Consider the following 18,365-nt stretch of genomic DNA (forward strand, 5'->3'; position numbering starts at 1 on the left):
AGCCTTTCTGGTCTTTTTCTAGGTTACCTTGGGTTGGAGAACTGCCTCACTGGATCCCTCTGTGGATGCTGTCTCTGGAAAATTTATTTAGAGTCCTTAGTTTATAAGTTTGGGAATATTGGAGAGAGAGCACCTAAGAGATGATCTTCTCCTGTCACCATCTTGGCTCCACCCCCAAAAACTAGCTTTCTGAGGGAAAAAGTGTACACAACATACTTTTAAATTGAATCTCCTTTATTCCCATTTTCTCCATCACTTTCTTAAGTATAGAAGATCAACACAACAATAAATCAAGCTCTGTTGATTTCAAAGACACACACTGAAAATTTATCAATTGGTTATCATGACCTGTTCAAGATGACTTTCATCTTCCTTACTCCAAGGCCAGTCCTCTATCCACTGTACCACCTATCCTCTGATATTGTGGTAGGGGCTTGGGCAGATGGCAGAAGAGAAAAGAAACTCCAGCCCCTCAGGATAACCTCCCTGGAACCTTGAAAGGAGATATTGCCTGCCTGGCTTTCAGAGAGTATACTTTTTGATCAATTCTACTCCATTTTAGACAACTAATGAGGATCTCTGTTGCCTTTGGGCAATCGTCAACTTCAGTTTTTTAGAGAATGTAGTATTCCATAAGTCACATCCATATAACATAATCAGATGACAGATTTTTGTTTCAGGGAGAAGTTTGGGATCATTAAAAAGAACCCTACAGTTTAAGAAATCTCTTCTGTTCAACTCTGGGTTCAAATTCTTTTTTCACTTGCAGCGACTATTTAAAATGCATAAATTGATGAATGAGTAGGGTCTGCAGTGTTCTGAAGCTTGGTGCTAGCCAAGGAACATCCTTCACAAACAGGAGCACTATCTGATTCTAGGCTTCATCTCTTCCCAATCAATGGTATAACACCATCATTGAGACTACATGTCCTATTTTTATCCTTCATTTGAGATTAATGAATCATATCTACTTTTTGCATGTGCATCATTGACACCCTTTAGGAAGAGACTTTAAAATGATGTTTGGTTCTACAGGATCAAAATTTTTTTGGTAGTCAATAAACACTAAGGTCAGTGGGGCCTTATGTTCTCTATACCTTTAGGTCAAGTGTATGATGTCACATACCCTTATCGCTTGTTAAAAACCTGCTTATTCCCTTTGAGTCAGCTAGTGTGTGGTGAACAGAGCACAGGGTCAGCTACAGATGTTTCTTAATTTAGTGACCCTGGACAAATCACTGAACTTCTGCTTACCTCAGTTTCCTTCACTATCAATTAGGGATAATCATAGCTCCTCCTGTCTGGCAAGATTATTGTAAGGATTAAATGAGATCATATGTGCAAAAAAGTGCTTACACAGTGCCTGGACATAGGGGGTGCTGTATAAATTATTCCCTCCCCCCCCTTTCCCTACTCATCTCTATCATCAGGAATATCTTTGATAAGTGTAGATTCTTCTTATAAACATTTCATATATACATATATATGTATATATATATATATATAAAGAGGCATATGTATCACTAGTTATTCATCTTCTCTTGGTCACTTTTTAAATAACTGCATGACTTTTTTTCTATACAATACTGTTTATAACCATTAGAATCATTAGATACTATATCTGACCTACATATAGAGGTCCTCTGGCCTTTTAAGGACTCTCCTTATGCATTCTTGTACTCCTAAGGCTACATAAAAGACCCCTGAAGACATTGCAGAAGCAACACCATCTACTGGTTTCCAGTGTAGAAACTTACTTTGGAGAAGGAAATACCAAAAAAGCACCTAAAAGAATGACACCCTTCAAAATGTAGTAGGATTCTTCTGTAGCAGATTGTTGGGACTCCTCCTTCCAGTAGGGAGTAGCTCACATGCCCTTTTCTAAAGCTCCAGCCCTATTCTAATTCTTTCTCTTACTCTGGAGGAGAGATGTTCTGTTCCTGTTGAGTCTTGTAAAAGGCATGTTTGTTTTTCTCAACATGGGTCTGGAGAAGAACTGAAATGCAACTGTAAGGGAAGACACGTTTTAGTAACTTCAGTGCTTTCCTCATCATTTTCTGGGCAAGTGTCATCTGGCCCACATTGAAGCAGACCTATGTGCCAATGAGAGAGAAAGAACAAGAAAAATAACTATATAAGAATAATAGCTGACTTCCATCTTTAAGCTATCTCTCTCTCTCTCTCTCTCTCTCTCTCTCTCTCTCTCTCACACACACACAAACACACACACACACACGTTTCTATAAATTACAAAGTGCTTTTCATATATTAACTCAATGAAGTACACTGAAACATTACAAAATTATATTTCAGTATTCCATCCCTGGGTTGAAAGGGATAGCTGCCTTCCTGCATTCATCCTCTAACTAGAAATGGAGAAGTCACAGGTAGCAGTAATTTCAGAGATACACATACATACACACATACACATAGTTACATTAAAGTGACATTAGTGATTCTATTTTGCCTTTATCTTTTTTTGTGAAGTTGTTTCAACTCCATACTGATTTTAGTGATTTCATAAAGCTACTTCCTCTCTCCACTATCACCCAACTACAAGTATCTCCCAACTTTCCTTCATCAATGAGAAAAGAGATGTCTCAATCCCTCCCCTGTTTTTCACTCCCTCCAAATTTTATATTAACTGTGAGAAACCAAACTCCTGGATCTCCACCACATGTATTGCCAAATAAATCATTTGTTTAGATGAACCTCAGTTTCTTCTCCTCCCCTCCTCTTAGCATTTATAGCAACTATAAAGGGATTGAGACTAGGAGTTTCCATGTGGTAACTGGACTTCTACTGAAGAAACACCTTGAAGAACTTTCTTAGTGAAAGATTGCCTATTTCCAAACCTCTGCATTCTCCCAAACCATATCCAGATGGACCTCCTCAAGGTGAGTAGTCCCTTGATGAGGACACCATAGGGGCCAGCTTCAGTAAGTCAATGGACAACTATTTAGGAAAGTCAGTGACCAAGGATATGCCTCTAAGATGACTTTGGCAGAGGCATAATGTTAAAGCATTCTTAAGGAGGGTGGAGTTTCAAAAAAGCTCTCTCAGTTATTGATAACATCAAACAGGGATGTACTCATCAAATTTTTGATTAAAATTTCCAGTGGGACATAAAATGGAAAAAATTCACTAGTGAATGCTTTTATTCTTGTCTTAGTGTCAGTATTGTGTGTTTTAGTAAATCAAACTAATTTCTTCCTTTTTCTTTTTTGTTTTTTTGCAAGGCAATGGGGTTAAGTGGCATGCCCAAGGTCACACAGCTAAGTAATAATTAAGTGTCTGAGTCCCAATTTGAATTCAGGTCGTCCTGACTTCAGAACCAGCATGCTACCCACTGTGCCACATAGCTACCTCTACTTTTTCCTGTGATTTCTACAAACTACAGGAAAAACAACATTTTCTGAGAAATTTCTCTGAATCTTCAGAAAGAAAGCCTCTCTTTGCCTTTCTTACTATGGTCAAATTAGAGAGGGAGACAGACAAGACAGCACAGATAAAAGAGAAATTAATCTTTTTTCTCCCCAGTCTGCAGGAATTTATAACCTTGTAAATTTGTGTCTGAAATGTAAAATCTCTACTGTGAATTTCCCACTTATGCCTTAAATGTTTCTATAAATTCTGTAGTTTAGTGAAGTTTGGGGTACTGCTATTCAAATTTGTTTTAAGAAGAATAAAATTCTGTGAATGTTACCCTGGAGAAGTACTGGTTTATTGTTTTAATTCAAGGGGAAAAGGTTATTTCACTGATAAAAGATAGAGAATTGAAGCTAGATCCAAAGTATTAGTAAAATTCCAGTGAAGGAAAAAAAAAAACGAGTTTGCACAGTTTAAATTTATGTTTCCATAAGACCTCCTGTTCCTATTTTTTTTTCCTAGAAGCTTATTTAAATAGGGAGCAATTTAAAAATAAGTAAAAATAGGTTGGAAAATTTATTGTGCTACCACTATATTTCTTTTGCAAAGATATACCAGAACTTTATTGCTCAAGCCACAGGAAGAAGTTAGCTTGATTTACCAAAACACACCAGCAGTATGACAAGACAGACACAAAAAAGCAAAACCACCAAAAGGTATTGGAATAGATCATGTGTTTGTAAGCTTTCAAAAAACTTCAAAGGTAACAATCTTGCAATTAATTATTTGGCTTTGTATGGTAAAAACTTGTGCTTAAATTATAAGGGAAAAATTCATTGGAGTAAAGAGATCTACAGAGATAGTATGTGGAACAAATGGAAAATAAAGACTAAAGGAATTAAAACAGAAGAAAGTAAAAAATGTTGGATTGAAATATGAAAAGAAAGAAGAAAGATAAAGCTTTGAATGAAGAGTTTTAATCAAAATTCACTGGAAGAAAATAAAAAGGAAGAAAGTTTGAGCAAGTAGGGAATGAGAGAAAATGAGTAGAAAAGGTTAAGTTGTGGTCTGTTTAAATCAAGAGTGAATGAAGGATTTGAAATCAGTCTTGGAGTTTTTGGAAACAGGTGTTGATCCCTTTGAGATAATATTACAATGAGGGGCTGGACCTCATCTAATGAACTTTGATTAGGTCTGTTACTTTCCAACCTTGGCTAATCTAAACAAATAATCTATAGCCTCCACCCAAGCCTGAGCAGAAGTCAATGGATTAAAGATTTCTCCTTTGATTTTTAGGCTTTCTAATTTGGTGTTTAATTGGATTTTCAAATTTGTTGTTTTCTAGTTTTAGCTGCATATCAAGTTCATTTATCTGTTTTTTCTCTATTTTGATTTTATTGAAGTGTTTAGACATAAATTTTCCCCTAAGTACCATATTGTTTTTCATATTGTTGGTTTTTTTGATTAAATTATTGTTGCTATGATTTGTTCTTTGACTCATTCTTTAGGATTAAATTATGCTAATTAATTTTAATCTATTTTTCCATGGCCAATTTTTTACAATTATTAAATGTAATTTTTATTGCATCCTTAAGGATGAATTTAACATTTCTTTCTGCATTAGATTGTGAGATTTTTTTATGCCCTAATATATGGTCAATTTTTGTGACATTTACCATTAGGAAAAAATGATGTATTTCTTTCTATCCCCATTCAATTTTCTCCAGAGGTCTATCATTACTAACTTTTCTAAAATTCTATTCATTTCCTTAACTTCTTTCTAGGTTATTTTGTGATTAGATTTATTTAGTTCTGAGAAAGGAAAGTTGAGGTCCTTCGTAGTATAGTTTTACTGTTTATTTTCTCTTGTAGCTCATTTAACTTCTTTAGAAATTTGGATGCTATACCATTTTATACATGTATGTTTAGTATTGATATTACTTCATTGTCTATGGTACTTTTAAGCAAAATGTAGTTTCCTTCCTTATCTCTTTTAATGAAATCTATTTCTGCTTTTTGCTTTGTCTGAGATCACAATTGCTACACCCACTATTTCTTTTTTCAGTTGAAGCATAATCTGCTCCAGTTTTTTTTATCTTTTTCTATGTATCTCTCTACTTCAAATCTGTTTTTTAATTATGTAAATATTTTGTTTTTCCAATTACATACTATGGTAGTTTTTAACAATCATTTTTTTCTGCAACTTTTGAGTTTTACAATTTTCTCCCTCCCTAGCTCCCCCCCCCCGAAAGCAATCTGATATAGGCTTTAACATTTGCAACCATGCTAAACATAGATTGAAATTGAACATATTGAGAGAAGAATCAGATCCAAAAGGAAGAAAACATTAGAGATGACAAAATTATATATTACATAAGATAATTTTAAAAAATTGAAGATGATAAGCTTTAGTCTTCATTTAAACTTCCTAGTTCCTTCTCTGGATATGGATAATATTTTCCATCACAGGTTCCCTAAAATTGTCCCTGATTATTTATTGGCAGAAATGAACAAGTCCATGATAGTCGATCATCACCCCATATTGTTAGTGTTGTTGGTGGTGTGTATCTGCTCACTTCACTCAGCATCAATTCATGCAAGTCTTTCCAGGCATTTTTGAAGTTCCATTCTTCATGATTTCTTATAGAACAATGGTGTTCCATTATATTCATATACCACAATTTGTTCAGCCATTCCATAATTGATGGGTATCCCCTCAATTTCCAATTCTTTACCTCTAAAAAAAGAGCTGTTATGAATATTTTTGTACATGTGGAATTTTTATCTTTTTTTCCTGATCTCTTCAGATCAAAGGGTGAGCACATTTTTATTGCCCTTTGGGCATAATTACAAATTGCTCTTCAGAAAGGCTGGATCAATTCACAACTCCATCAACAATGCATTAGTGTCCCAGATTTCCCATATCCCTTCCAACACTGATCATTTTTCTTTCTAGTCATATTGGTCAATCTGCTAGGTGTGAGGTGGTATCTCAGAGATGCTTTAATTTGCATTTTTCTAATCAATAATGATTTAGAACAATTTTTCATTTTATTATATATAGCTTTAATTTCTTTGTCTGAGAATTATCTTTCTATATTCTTTGACCATTTAACAATTGGGGAATGATTTTTTTTTATAAATATTTGACTCAATTCTCTATATATTTTAGAAATGAATCCTTTGTCAGAAACACTAGTTGTAAAAATTGTTTCCCAATTTACTATATTCCTTTTAATCTTGGTTGCAGTGGTTTTGTTCAAAAGTGTTTCCTGTAAACAATATATTGTAGCAGTCTGGTTTTTTAATTCACTCTGTTAATCTGCTCCCATTTTATGAGAGAGTTATTCTATTGATATGCTGTTATGATTACTGTGTATTTTCTCTCTCTCTCTCTCTCTCTCTCTCTCTCTCTCTGTTTCTTTCTCTCTCTCTCTCTCTCATCTCTTTCTTCAGAAATGTTTTGCTTCTGATAATCACCTCCCTCAATCTGTCTTCCATTTTATCAGCCCCCTCCTTTTCTTATCCCCTTTCCATAAGTAATAGCCAAATAATTTTAGATGAAACATAATGTTTGCTATATTATGCAAATCCCACTTTGAGTAAGAGAGGTACTAGTTTCTCAAACTCCAGAATTTTATCACAGGATGTAAATAAGGCTGATAAGATTTTAGCTACTTCACACAAGCAGAAAGTTTCAAGGAATCTCAAAGATAAGGATATTTAAAGTGGCCTTTGCTATTTTTTCTCAGCAGTCATTATTATTCATTTTAAAGCAAAATAGACCCCATTGTATTTATCTGTTTCCAAACACATTGATCACATTCTTTTATCAGCTCAATTCATAATCTAATAGCATCCAGATTAAAAGAGAAGTTATTTTTCTAACAACATTTCTGATAGGATGTTTCCTAAATTTCACAATATAATAAAATGTTAATATAATGTTAAAGTTAATTGTAATAATACAAGAAAGATTTTAGAAATACTATAATAATATACATTGTTATATATTAAAAAGTTTAGAGACATAATAACATACATGATGTCACATATTTAAAGGATGAAGCAAATTTATTACTAGGCAAGTGCCATTAATTCAATGCATTTCCAAATTATATTACATAGAAAATCATTTTTATCATTTTTGGCATTCTATGTTAATAGCATTTAAAATTCAGTAGAGAATAATAATCATCTATGGAGTTATTATTTTTAATAAAAATTAGAAATAATAACAATAACAGTTAACATTTATATAGTGCTTATCACATGCCAGGCACTGTGTTAAGCATTTGACAATTAATGTGATCTGGAGGTGGCATCAGTATGGCCAAGAAAAAACTAAGTTCTTCTCAGTTTCTCTAGAAACAACTTTAAATCTAGCCTCAAAATGAATTCTGGGGGGACAGAATCCACAAAAGGACAGGATGAAACAACTTTCCAACCCAAGATGATTTAGAACAACTGTGGCAAAGGGCTGTCTCATTCTGGTAAAAAGCAAAGTAGAACCCAGGAAGGCAGTGTCTGCACAAACTAGCCCCAACACCAGTCAGAAATGACTTGTGTCAGATCAGACGGTGTCCTTGGAGGGGCAGTCTTGATATGGTCATTCCCTGATCCCTCTTTTTCCTTTCATAGTAAATTTCTATTAATAAGGGCACATAATAAATCAGTACTGTTGTTGTTTATCCTTAATTTTCAAAAAAGGACCAATGAAAGCACAGGGTGATGTCTTGATTTGTGCATGAATTAGATTTAAGTGAGGCAATGCTACCAAAAGTCCTCAGCCTCACTCTCTCTTCCAGAGTCATTGAAGTCCAGTGGCAGGCCAAAAGTCAAGATGACTGACAATGGCCTGGGATGGAGTGGATGACCCTGACATTTTTGATGCCTGAGTAAGCTCTAAGTGCTTCACAGTGCCTGCTTCCCTCACGTTCAAATTGTTCTCACCTGCTCCTTCTAGTTGGGAGTGAAAATTTGCACATGCTTGAAGTGGAAATCCTCTAACTCATTTGATTAGCTCATCTGCCAAACAGTTTTACTAGGGTGTGGCCATTATGCATGTTACAGGTTCTTGGGAGTCACAGGTGAGTATTAGAAGACGGACACCAAAGCTGGATGAGTAGGTCTGAAAAGACTCAGTAAATCCTCACACCAGAAGTGCTATCCTCTGTTAACACCCCATATTAATACTAGAACATCTCTGAGTTACTATACTAGGGTCTAAGTATGAAATATCTTACTGTTTTTAATCTGAATTTGTAAATTCCATATCTTAAACAACTAAATAAATGTGTTCTTGGGCTTGCCATTGACCTGTTAATAGCTATATTCATGTATAACATGAAGTGCTTGAAGTATTTCATTCTTTCAGAGTATTACAGGGATATCTTCTAAAGTTGTAAATAAGGCAAAGATTTCAGTGTTTGTAAGACAAAGATCAAAATTTCCTAATAATATGGGACAGTAAATTTTGGGAATGCAACAGGATCAAATAATTTTCTTTAAGAATTATTATATTTTATATATTATATCATATATTGGGGCGGCTAGGTGGCACAGTGGATAGAGCACCAGCCCTGGAGTCAGTTCAAATCCAGCTTCAGACACTTAGTAATTACCTAGCTGTGTGGCCTTGGGCAAGCCACTTAACCCCATTTGCCTTGCAAAAACCTTAAAAAAAAAAAGAACTATTATATATGTATGTATATGTGTGTATGTGGTATGTATGTGTTTAAATATATGTATGTGTATGATTAGATTCCAAAATGTTTTTGTTTTTATTAATATTTTGTTTTCCAGTTATGTACAATAGTAGTTTCTGCCCATCATTTTCTGTAAGGTTTTGAATTTTACAATCTTTCCTCTACCCTCCCTTCCCTCCCCCTACCCCCCACAAAAGGAAGTCTGATTGTCTTTTACATTGTTTCGATGCTACACATTGATCAAAATTGAATGTGTTAGGAAAGAATGCATATCATTGAGGAGAAAATAAAATATTAGAGATAGGAAAATTATGTAGTATACATCAGACACTTTTTTAAAAATTGAAAGTAATAGACTTTGATCTTCATTGAAACTCCACAGTTCTTTCTCTGGATACAGATGGCATTCTCCATCGCAGATTCCCTAAAATTGTCCCGATTATGTGCTGATGAAATGAGCAATTCCATTAAGATTGATCATTGCCCCCATGTTGCTGTCAAGGTGTACAAATCTTCTTTTGTTTCTGCTCATCTTGCTTAGCATCAGTTCATGTAAATCCTTCCAATCCCTCCTGGTTTCTAACAGAACAATGGTATCCCATCGTGTACATATACCACAGTTTGTTAAGCCATTCCTCAATTGATGTACATCCCCCTCGATTTCCAATTCTTTGCTACCACAAGCAGGGCTGCCATAAATATTTTTGTACAGTTCATATTTTTACCCTGTTTCATCTCTTCAGGATATAAAGGGGATGCACATTTTTATTGCCCTTTGGGTATAATTCCAAATTGCTCTCCAGAAGGGTTGGATGAGTTCACAGCTCTACCAACAATGTATTAGTGTCCCAGATTTCCCACATCCCTTCCATCATTGATCATTGTCCTTTCTGGTCATATTGGCCAATCTGAGAGGAGGGAGGGGGTACCTCAGAGATGCTTTAATTTGCATTTCTCTAATCAGTAATGATTTGGAACAATTTTTCATATGACTGTATATAGCTTTAATCTCCTAATCTGTAAATTGCCTCCATATCCTTTGACCATTTGTCAATTGGGGAATGGCTTGTCTGTTTTTTTTTAAATTTGACTCAGTTCTCTGTATATTTTAGAAATGAGTTCTTTGTCAGAAAGACTAGTTGTAAAAATTGTTTCCCAATTTATTACACTTCTTTTGATCTTGGTTACCGTGCCTTTGTCTGTGCAAAAGCTTTTTAATTTAAAGTAATCAAAATTATTTAATTTGTTTTTAATGACATTCTCCATCTCTTCCTTGGTCATAAACTGTTTCCCTTTCCATAGATATGACAAGGTAAACTATTCCTTGTTCTCCTAGTTTGCTTATAATATTGTCTTTTATATCTAAATCCTGTATCTTTGATCTTATCTTGATATAGGGTGTGAGATGTTGGTCTAATCCAAGTTTCTGCCATATGAACTTCCAATTTTCCCAACAGTTTTTATCAAAGAGAGAGTTCTTATCCCAGAAGGTGGACTCTTTGGGTTTGTCAAACAGCAGATTACTATAATCATTTCCTGCTGTTTCCTTTATACTTAATCCATTCTACTGATCCACCACTCTATTTCTTAGCTATTATCAGACAGTTTTGATGACTGATAATTTATAATATAATAATGTAATATAATATTAATATAATTTTGGATCTGGTAAGACCTTCTTTTGCACTTTTTTCATGAAATCCTTGGATATTCTTGACTTTTTATTCCTCCATATGAATTTAGTTACAATTTTTTCTAGTTCATTAGTATTTTTTTTGGACATTTGATTGGTAAGGCACTAAGGTAGAATTGTCATTTTTATTTTATTAGCTTGGCTTATCCATGGGTAGTTGATATTTGCCCAGTTATTTGAATCTGAGTTTATTTGTGTGAAAAGCATTTTATAGTTGTTTTCAAAGAGTTTTTGAGTCTGAAGATACTTTAAATGGAGATTTCTCTTTCTAGCTCTTGCTGCTGTATCTCAAAATGTTTCTAATGGAATCTAAAGGCTTTGAATATGTTTTAGTTTTAAGTTCTGAAAATTAGTTTAAGCATTTTCCATATAAGATTGCATAGATGATTGTAAAGAAAGTGAAATTATTTTCCTATTTTTAAGTCTTCATCTCATAATTTTAAAGCTCATTTTCCAAGTCAGATCTTCCTGGATCCCCCCGGCCCAGGGGAACGAGCACCCATCTTCTCCAAGCAAGAGTTGGGCTTCCAAGGACTACATATCACCTCAGAAAAGATTGCTTATGTTTCTATGAGGATGACCGGCATCTAGACTTACAGAAGGGAATTTGGATCTAGGGATAGAATATATTAACCTTATGAAGTGGTTATGTTAAGGGTTGGGGTGGGACGAAGGGAGGGCCACGACACATTATTAGTGAAATATAGCCTCCCAGAAAAATATAAATTGGACTCAGGTCATGAAAGAACTCAAAAAAGGTTTTGAAAAGCAAGTAATGGAGGTAGTGGGAAAAATTGGGTAGAGAAATGAGAGGGATGCAGGAAAATCATGAAAACCAAGTCAGTAGCTTGTGAAGCAACTACCAAAATATGCTGAAGAAAATAGCATTTTAAAAATCAGTTTAAGTCAAATGGAAAAAGCAGTCCAAAAGGCTAATGAGGAAAAGAATGATTTAAAAAGCAGAATGGGTCAGATGGAAAAAAAGAGATACAAATGGTCTCTGAGGAAAATAATTCCTTCAAATGAAGAATGGAGCTAAGGGAAGCTGATGACTTAGTGAGAAATCAAGAAACAATAAAACAAAACCAAAAGACTGAAAACACTAGAAGAAAAGGTGAAATATCTCAATGGAAAAACAACTGACCTAGAAAACAGATCCAGAAGAGATAATTTAAAAATTATTGGGCTACTTGAAAGTCATCACCAGGAAAAGACTTCATTGTTCAAGAAATTCTCCAGGAAAACTACCCTGGTATCTTAGAAGCAGAGGATAAAATAGAAATTGAGGGAATCTGCCCATCACCTCCTGAAAGAGATCCCAAAATGAAAACTGCCAGGAATATTATAGCCAAATTCCAGAACTCCTAAGTTAAGGAGAAAATATTGCAATTAGTCAGAAGGAAACAATTCAAATATCATGGAGGTACAATCAGGATAACACAAGATTTAGCATCTTCTACATTAAGAGCTCATAGGACTTGAAATATGATATTCCAGAAGGCAAAAGAGCTTGGATTATAACTGAGAATCAACTCTACAGCAAAAACTGAACATTATCTTTCAGGATAAAGATGGACATTCAATGAAATAGGGGACTTCCAAACATTCCTGTTGAAACAACTAGAGCTGAAGAGAAAGTTGGATTTTCAAGTACAGGACTCAGGTGAAGCATAAAGAATATGGATGGAAAGGGCAAATTATGAGGGATTTCTGAAGGGGGGTATGAGTGAGCCTACATTCTCATTGGAAGTGACTCAGAAAGGAGATAAAATACACACTCAATTTGATATAGAAATCTATCTTCCCCTAAAGGAGAATAGGAGAGGGAAGGGATGAAAGAAAGGGGACAGGGAGAGGACAGGAAGCTATAGGTGATAGAAGATGGGGAAGATAGTGGGACAGGGTAGTCAGATACAACACACTTTTGAGGAGGAATGGGGAGAAAAGAGAGAGAATAGAATAAACAGGGGTGAAAAGGAAGAGGTTGGAGGGAAATAACTAGTAATAGCAACTGTGAGAAAAAAATATTGAAGCAACTTTTCTGATGGACTTATGATAAAGAATGAGATCATCCTAAAAACAGAGCTGATGGCATCTGAATATAGACTGAAGCATACTTTTTTCCCTCTCACTTTATTTTCCTCAAGGTTTCTCATTCTTTGTGTGTGTGTGGGGGGGATTTATGTTTACTTTTATAATATGGCTACTGTAGTAATGTGAAAGAAAGAAAAGTAAAGCACTTTAAAAAATAATCATGAGGGGTGGCTAGGTGGCACAGTGAATAGGGCACTGGCCCTGGAGTCAGCAGTACCTGAGTTCAAATCCAGCCTCAGACACTTAATAAGTGCCTAGCTGTGTGGCCTTGGGCAAGCCACTTAACCCCACTGCCTTGCAAAAAAACCTAAAAACAATCATGAATAGATTAGAAGATAAAATACTGAGTTGCAGAATACATATGGAAACAGTTTTCTGTACACATATAAAAATGTACACATCTAAAGAATGAATATGAGAGTCTGAGACAAAATTTTTAATGTCAAGGGATTAAATTAAGGATTTGTAATCATACTATGAGATAAAGCAAAATACAAACTCACAATGTTCAAAAGAGATAAACAGGGAAATAATTTTATACTTAAAGGCATCAGAGATAATGAAGTAGTATTAAAATTAAACATGTGTATACCAAAGGTCTTTACCATTTACATTCACAGTGAATAGGCTAATTAATGAACCTAGTAATGACTATTATCAAACAAATACAATCTCTTCTCCAAGAGTAGAGAAATAACAACAAGGGAAATGCCACTATCAAGTATAAATGTGTTCGTAAAATCCTTTGGGAGCCAATATGGTAGAGAAAAGGCAGGGACTTGTTTGAGATCTCCCAAATTCTCCTACAAATGTTTTGAAATAATGCCTCAAAATATATTCTGGAGCAGCAGAATCCACAAAAGGACAGGGTGAAACAATTCTCCCACCTAAGGTAACTTAAAAGTTATCAGGGAAAAATCTGTCTGGTCACAATTCCGGGGCAGAAAAAGAGTACTTGTAGTCATGCACAGACCAGGAGAAGAGTAAATACATACATCTATTTTTTAGACTATACAACCTTGGAATAACTAAAAATTTACAGATCTCTCCCCACTCCAAGTAGTGCCTCCTCCAAACCCAGGAGCAGAGGCCAACTTTAATGTAAAGTTAAAAGTCAAAAAATCGGCTGGGGAAAATGTGCAAACAACATAAAAAGAACCTGATCATAGAAATTTACTATGGTAATAGGGAAAATCAAGACACAAACTCAGAAGACAACAAAGCTAAAACCATTACATCTAAAAATTCAAAGATAAATATGAACTTGTCTCAGGCCCAAAAATAATTTTTTGAAGAGCTTGAAAAGAATTTTAAAAATAAAATATGAGTGATCAAGGAAAAAATAGGAAAAGAAATTAAAATGGTGCAAGAAAATTATGAAAAGAGAATTAAGAGACAGCAAAAAAAATTAAAGAAACTAACACTTTAAAAAAAAGAATAAGCCAAAAAGTAAAAAGAGGTACAAAACTACACTGAACAGAACTCCTTAAAAAGCAGAATTGGCCAAATGCAAAAGCTCACTGAATAAAACAATTCCTTAAAAATTAGAATTGGACAAATAGAAGCTAACAACTCCATGAGACATGAAGAAACAATAAAACAAAATCCAAAGAAAGAAAAAAACTGTGAAATATCTCATTGAAAAAACAATTCACCTGGAAAACAGATCTAGAAGGGATAATTTAAGAATCACTGTACTACCTGAAAGCCATAATTTTTTAAAAAAGAACCTAGATATAATTTCAAGAAATTATACAGGAAAACTTCCTTGATAATCTAGGACCAGAGGGTAAAATCATCACTGAAAGAATCCACTGATCACTTCCTAAAAGAGATCCCAAAGAAAAACTCCCAGGAATATTATACCTAAATTCCAGAACTTCCAGGAAGATAAAGGTAGTTGTGGTAAACTCTTGGCTAGATTCTTGTTGAAATTGACTCAAAGAGGAAAGAGCATTCATACTCAGTTGGGTATAGAAATCTATCTCACCCTACAGGAAAATAGGAAGGAAAGGAGATAAGAAGAGGAAGCAGATTGAGAGAAGTGGTAGTCAGGAGCAAAAGAAAAAAATCCAACACAAACTTTTGAGAATAGATAGAATGAAGGGAGAGAGAGTGTAGGATAAACAGGGGGATAATAGGATGGAGGAAAATACTAAGTAATGATTAATGTGAAAAATTACAGGAAGTTTCTATGAAAAAGACCTAATTTCTCAAAATATTAAAGTACTGACTCAAATTAAAAATAATAAGAACAATTCCCCAATTGCTAAATGATCAAAATGACAAAATAATCAAAAATTCTCTAAATAACTATTGAATTAAAGAAATTCAAATTAAAACTACCCTGAGGTACCATCTCATACTTATAAGATTGGCTATTATGATATAAAAGGAAAATGACAAATTTTGGTTGGGACATAGGAAAATTACACTGTTAATGGAGTTGTTTAGTGCTTCAACCATTCCAGAGAGCAAACTGGAGAAGGAAATAGAAAAATCACTTTAGTATTTCTGCCAAGAAAACTCCAAATGGGGTCAAAAAGAGTTGAACACAACTAAAAAAAACTGTACAATAAAAAATAGCAACAATTCAGAGTCTGAATCAAAATGTGATTCTATAAAGATGGGGAGGTTCTCTAAATGTGTTTATTAGTGAATGACATTGTACTAATTGTATTGAGCTCAGAATATTTCAAGAGTAATTCAACATCATTCAAAGAAATTCAGCCTACAAGGAAAAATCAAGAATTCCTTCTGTCCGGACTATGCTCAGCAAAGGAATGGATGTTTTTGAGCATATATATTGGTTAGATACTCCAGATGAACAGTGAATGAGACCTGAAACTAAAGAGGAAGAAGATAGTGTGCTAGATTATTTGTAGGTAACTATACAGTGTTCTTAATTGTTCCAGACTTCTCCATGAAGAGAAGAACATCCATTCTTTTTCGCATTCATTTCTTCCAGTGATGTTATATGGCCACAAATAATGATATATTGTAGTCTCTGAAGAGTTAAAAATTGCAGGTCCTTAAAAGGGAGATAGAAGGGCAATTGGTAGGCATGGGTAAGCTACAGTTGCATCGCAAAAAAAGCAATGTGTATGCAAGGTAGCAAAATGGAAAGAAATAGGTGACAGTAAAAGAAGGCAAGGCAGTTATGTGATGAAAGTGGGAGAAATCCAATGGATGGTCTATGTGCTCCATTGGTATTTATCACAACTTTCAAGATATCCAGGGGGAAGTTCTCATCATGTTGGCTAGAACTTCTGGACAGATTTATGGGAAGACATGAACCAGACTGACCTAGAATAAGGAATAGATGAGTTGTAATGGAAACCATTGGATGAAGTACCCACATCCACAAGGTCACAGTTACATCAAAATATGAGTGCTTTGTGCAGTATCATGTACATTTGTTCTTGTTGTTTGGTCACTTTTCAGTTGTTCGATGGTTCCTGATCCCATTTGGGATTTTCTTGGCAGAGATAAAAGAATAGTTTGCCATATTCTCCTCGAATTTATTTTACAGCTGAGAAAACTGAGACAAACAGGGTTAGGTAACTTGGGTAACATAGCTAAGTGTCTAAGGCTGGATGAGTCTTCCTGATTTCAAGCCCAGTGTTCCATCCACTGTGCCACCTAGCTGCATCACACATATTCAAAACTGAATGCTTTGGGGTGGCTAGGTGGTGCAGTGGATAGAGCACTAGCCCTGGAGTCAGGAGTACCTGAGTTTAAATCACATCTCAGACACGTAATTATTACCTAGCTGCGTGGCCTTAGGCAAGTCACTTAACCCCATTGGTCTTGCAAAACCCCCAAAAAACCTTAAAAAAGAAACCTTAATGCTTTGCTGATTTGACTTAAGGGAAATAAGGCAAAGAAAAAACCTGAGTTTTGTCTCTGTATCTCCAGTACCCACCCAGTATGGTGGAGAAAAGAGAATAAATAAAATTGATCCTTTGATTTATTTTTAGTTTGATTATAGTTTTAAACTCCCTTTAGAAAAAGCTAGTCCTTTTAGCTAAACCAGACTAATATATTTATATATATATATATATATATATATATATATATATATATATATATATATATATCTATAATTTGCTTAAGTCTAGGTTTCCTATAGATTTGGGGGCTAGATTGAGACGACTTTATCATTGAGTAGCAGATAATTTAGGGGAAGACAAAATAATCAGAGGATTACTCTTTATGAGTCCCTTTTTCTAGCAAAACAAGGGGGTGACCAGAGGCTAAGTCTCCCTATGTGGCTACTTTCCAGTCTTAGTGATTAAGCTTTTTTTCTTGAGCTACAATGGAATCTTCCAAGGAAGATGGGGGAGGGAGGGAAGAGGGGGACTGCTAAGCTACTGACTACAAGTTCCTGTTCACCTGCAGACTAAGGGCTTCTGGGGTAGTATTAAGAAACCTGGGAGAAGCTAACTAGTCAGGCAACCAGCCTGCTCCAATTGAATCATGTTCAAAACAAGTTGTTTTTTTTAATTCCTCTTTTCTGTTATAAAAATCAGCTCTGTAAATCAGTAGGGGTCTCTTGAACCTCTGAGGAGTCAGGTGACCTGAAATGATATGCAAATGGTAGCTTTGCAAATGAAATCAGAGAGGACTGCGTAATTTTGTCCTCTTTCCTTTTTATTTCAGATAATCAATTTTAACAGTGACTTGCTCAGTTTAATAAATATGGTGCTCAATAAATAGGGAATTGAATTCCTCTTCACCCTGGCATTAGGCATCCAGTATGCTTTAATCTTCTAATTTGAGAAATTCTGTTCATTACCTTTTTCCCTCTATCTTAACAAGGCTAATGATTAACTCACCAAGGAAGAGAGGAAAGGAGAGAACAATTTAAACATTAAAAATTATACTGTAAAGATAAACAATTCTGAAAGCTATAAAAACTATAATCAATACCATGACCATCTATATCTATAATTCCAAAGAACCTAGGATGAGACATACTATCCATGACACAGAGGCGACAGTTAGGGTTCAGAATGACACACAGCTATTTTCATATGCAGCCGGAAAGGGAATTTATTTTCCTTGACAATGCATATCTAGAGTAAGGATATATATATATTCTTCTCTATATATATCTATGTTGCCAACTTTATATACATATATATTTTTTTTCTTTTTTTTCCCCAATGAGGTGAAAAGGAAGGAGAGAAATAGATTTCTGCTAGCTAAAAAAAAGGACTTAAAGAGAGACTGGGGTACCACAGATGTGGTGTGGGACGAGGCATGTGCCTTCAGCTGAGATCACTGTATTGTTAGTATTTTGTTAGTTGTTTTACTTTATTGCTAGAGAACTCTCACTGAATGGAGATAACCTGATAATGTTTGTAACAAAAACATAATGTCAATATATAAATATGTTACAAAAAGATATGCTGGGAACTCAAGGTCTGAAACATAGCAATTTAAACATTTGCAAGGATCTCTTTGTAGTCAACCGTGTGGGGGGGAGGGGTCTGTGT

General features: G+C 34.8%; 1 protein-coding gene across 9 annotated transcripts in view; it reads right to left on the reverse strand.

Annotated features, from left to right (window-relative positions):
• Positions 1-18,365, reverse strand: part of ADCY10 (adenylate cyclase 10) — a 127,241-nt gene that overhangs the window by 24,044 nt on the left and 84,832 nt on the right. For all 9 annotated transcript variants that reach the window (XR_012475592.1, XR_012475593.1, XM_074221919.1 and 6 more), the window contains one exon: positions 1,918-2,093. Coding sequence is in view for 7 of the 9 variants with exons in the window: in XM_074221919.1 (XP_074078020.1) it covers positions 1,918-2,093 (176 nt within the window). In the remaining 2 variants the exon portion in view is untranslated. The remainder of the gene's footprint in view (positions 1-1,917; positions 2,094-18,365) is intronic.

Source organism: Macrotis lagotis, chromosome 2, assembly GCF_037893015.1.
Source record: "Macrotis lagotis isolate mMagLag1 chromosome 2, bilby.v1.9.chrom.fasta, whole genome shotgun sequence".
Classification (NCBI taxonomy): domain Eukaryota; kingdom Metazoa; phylum Chordata; class Mammalia; order Peramelemorphia; family Peramelidae; genus Macrotis; species Macrotis lagotis.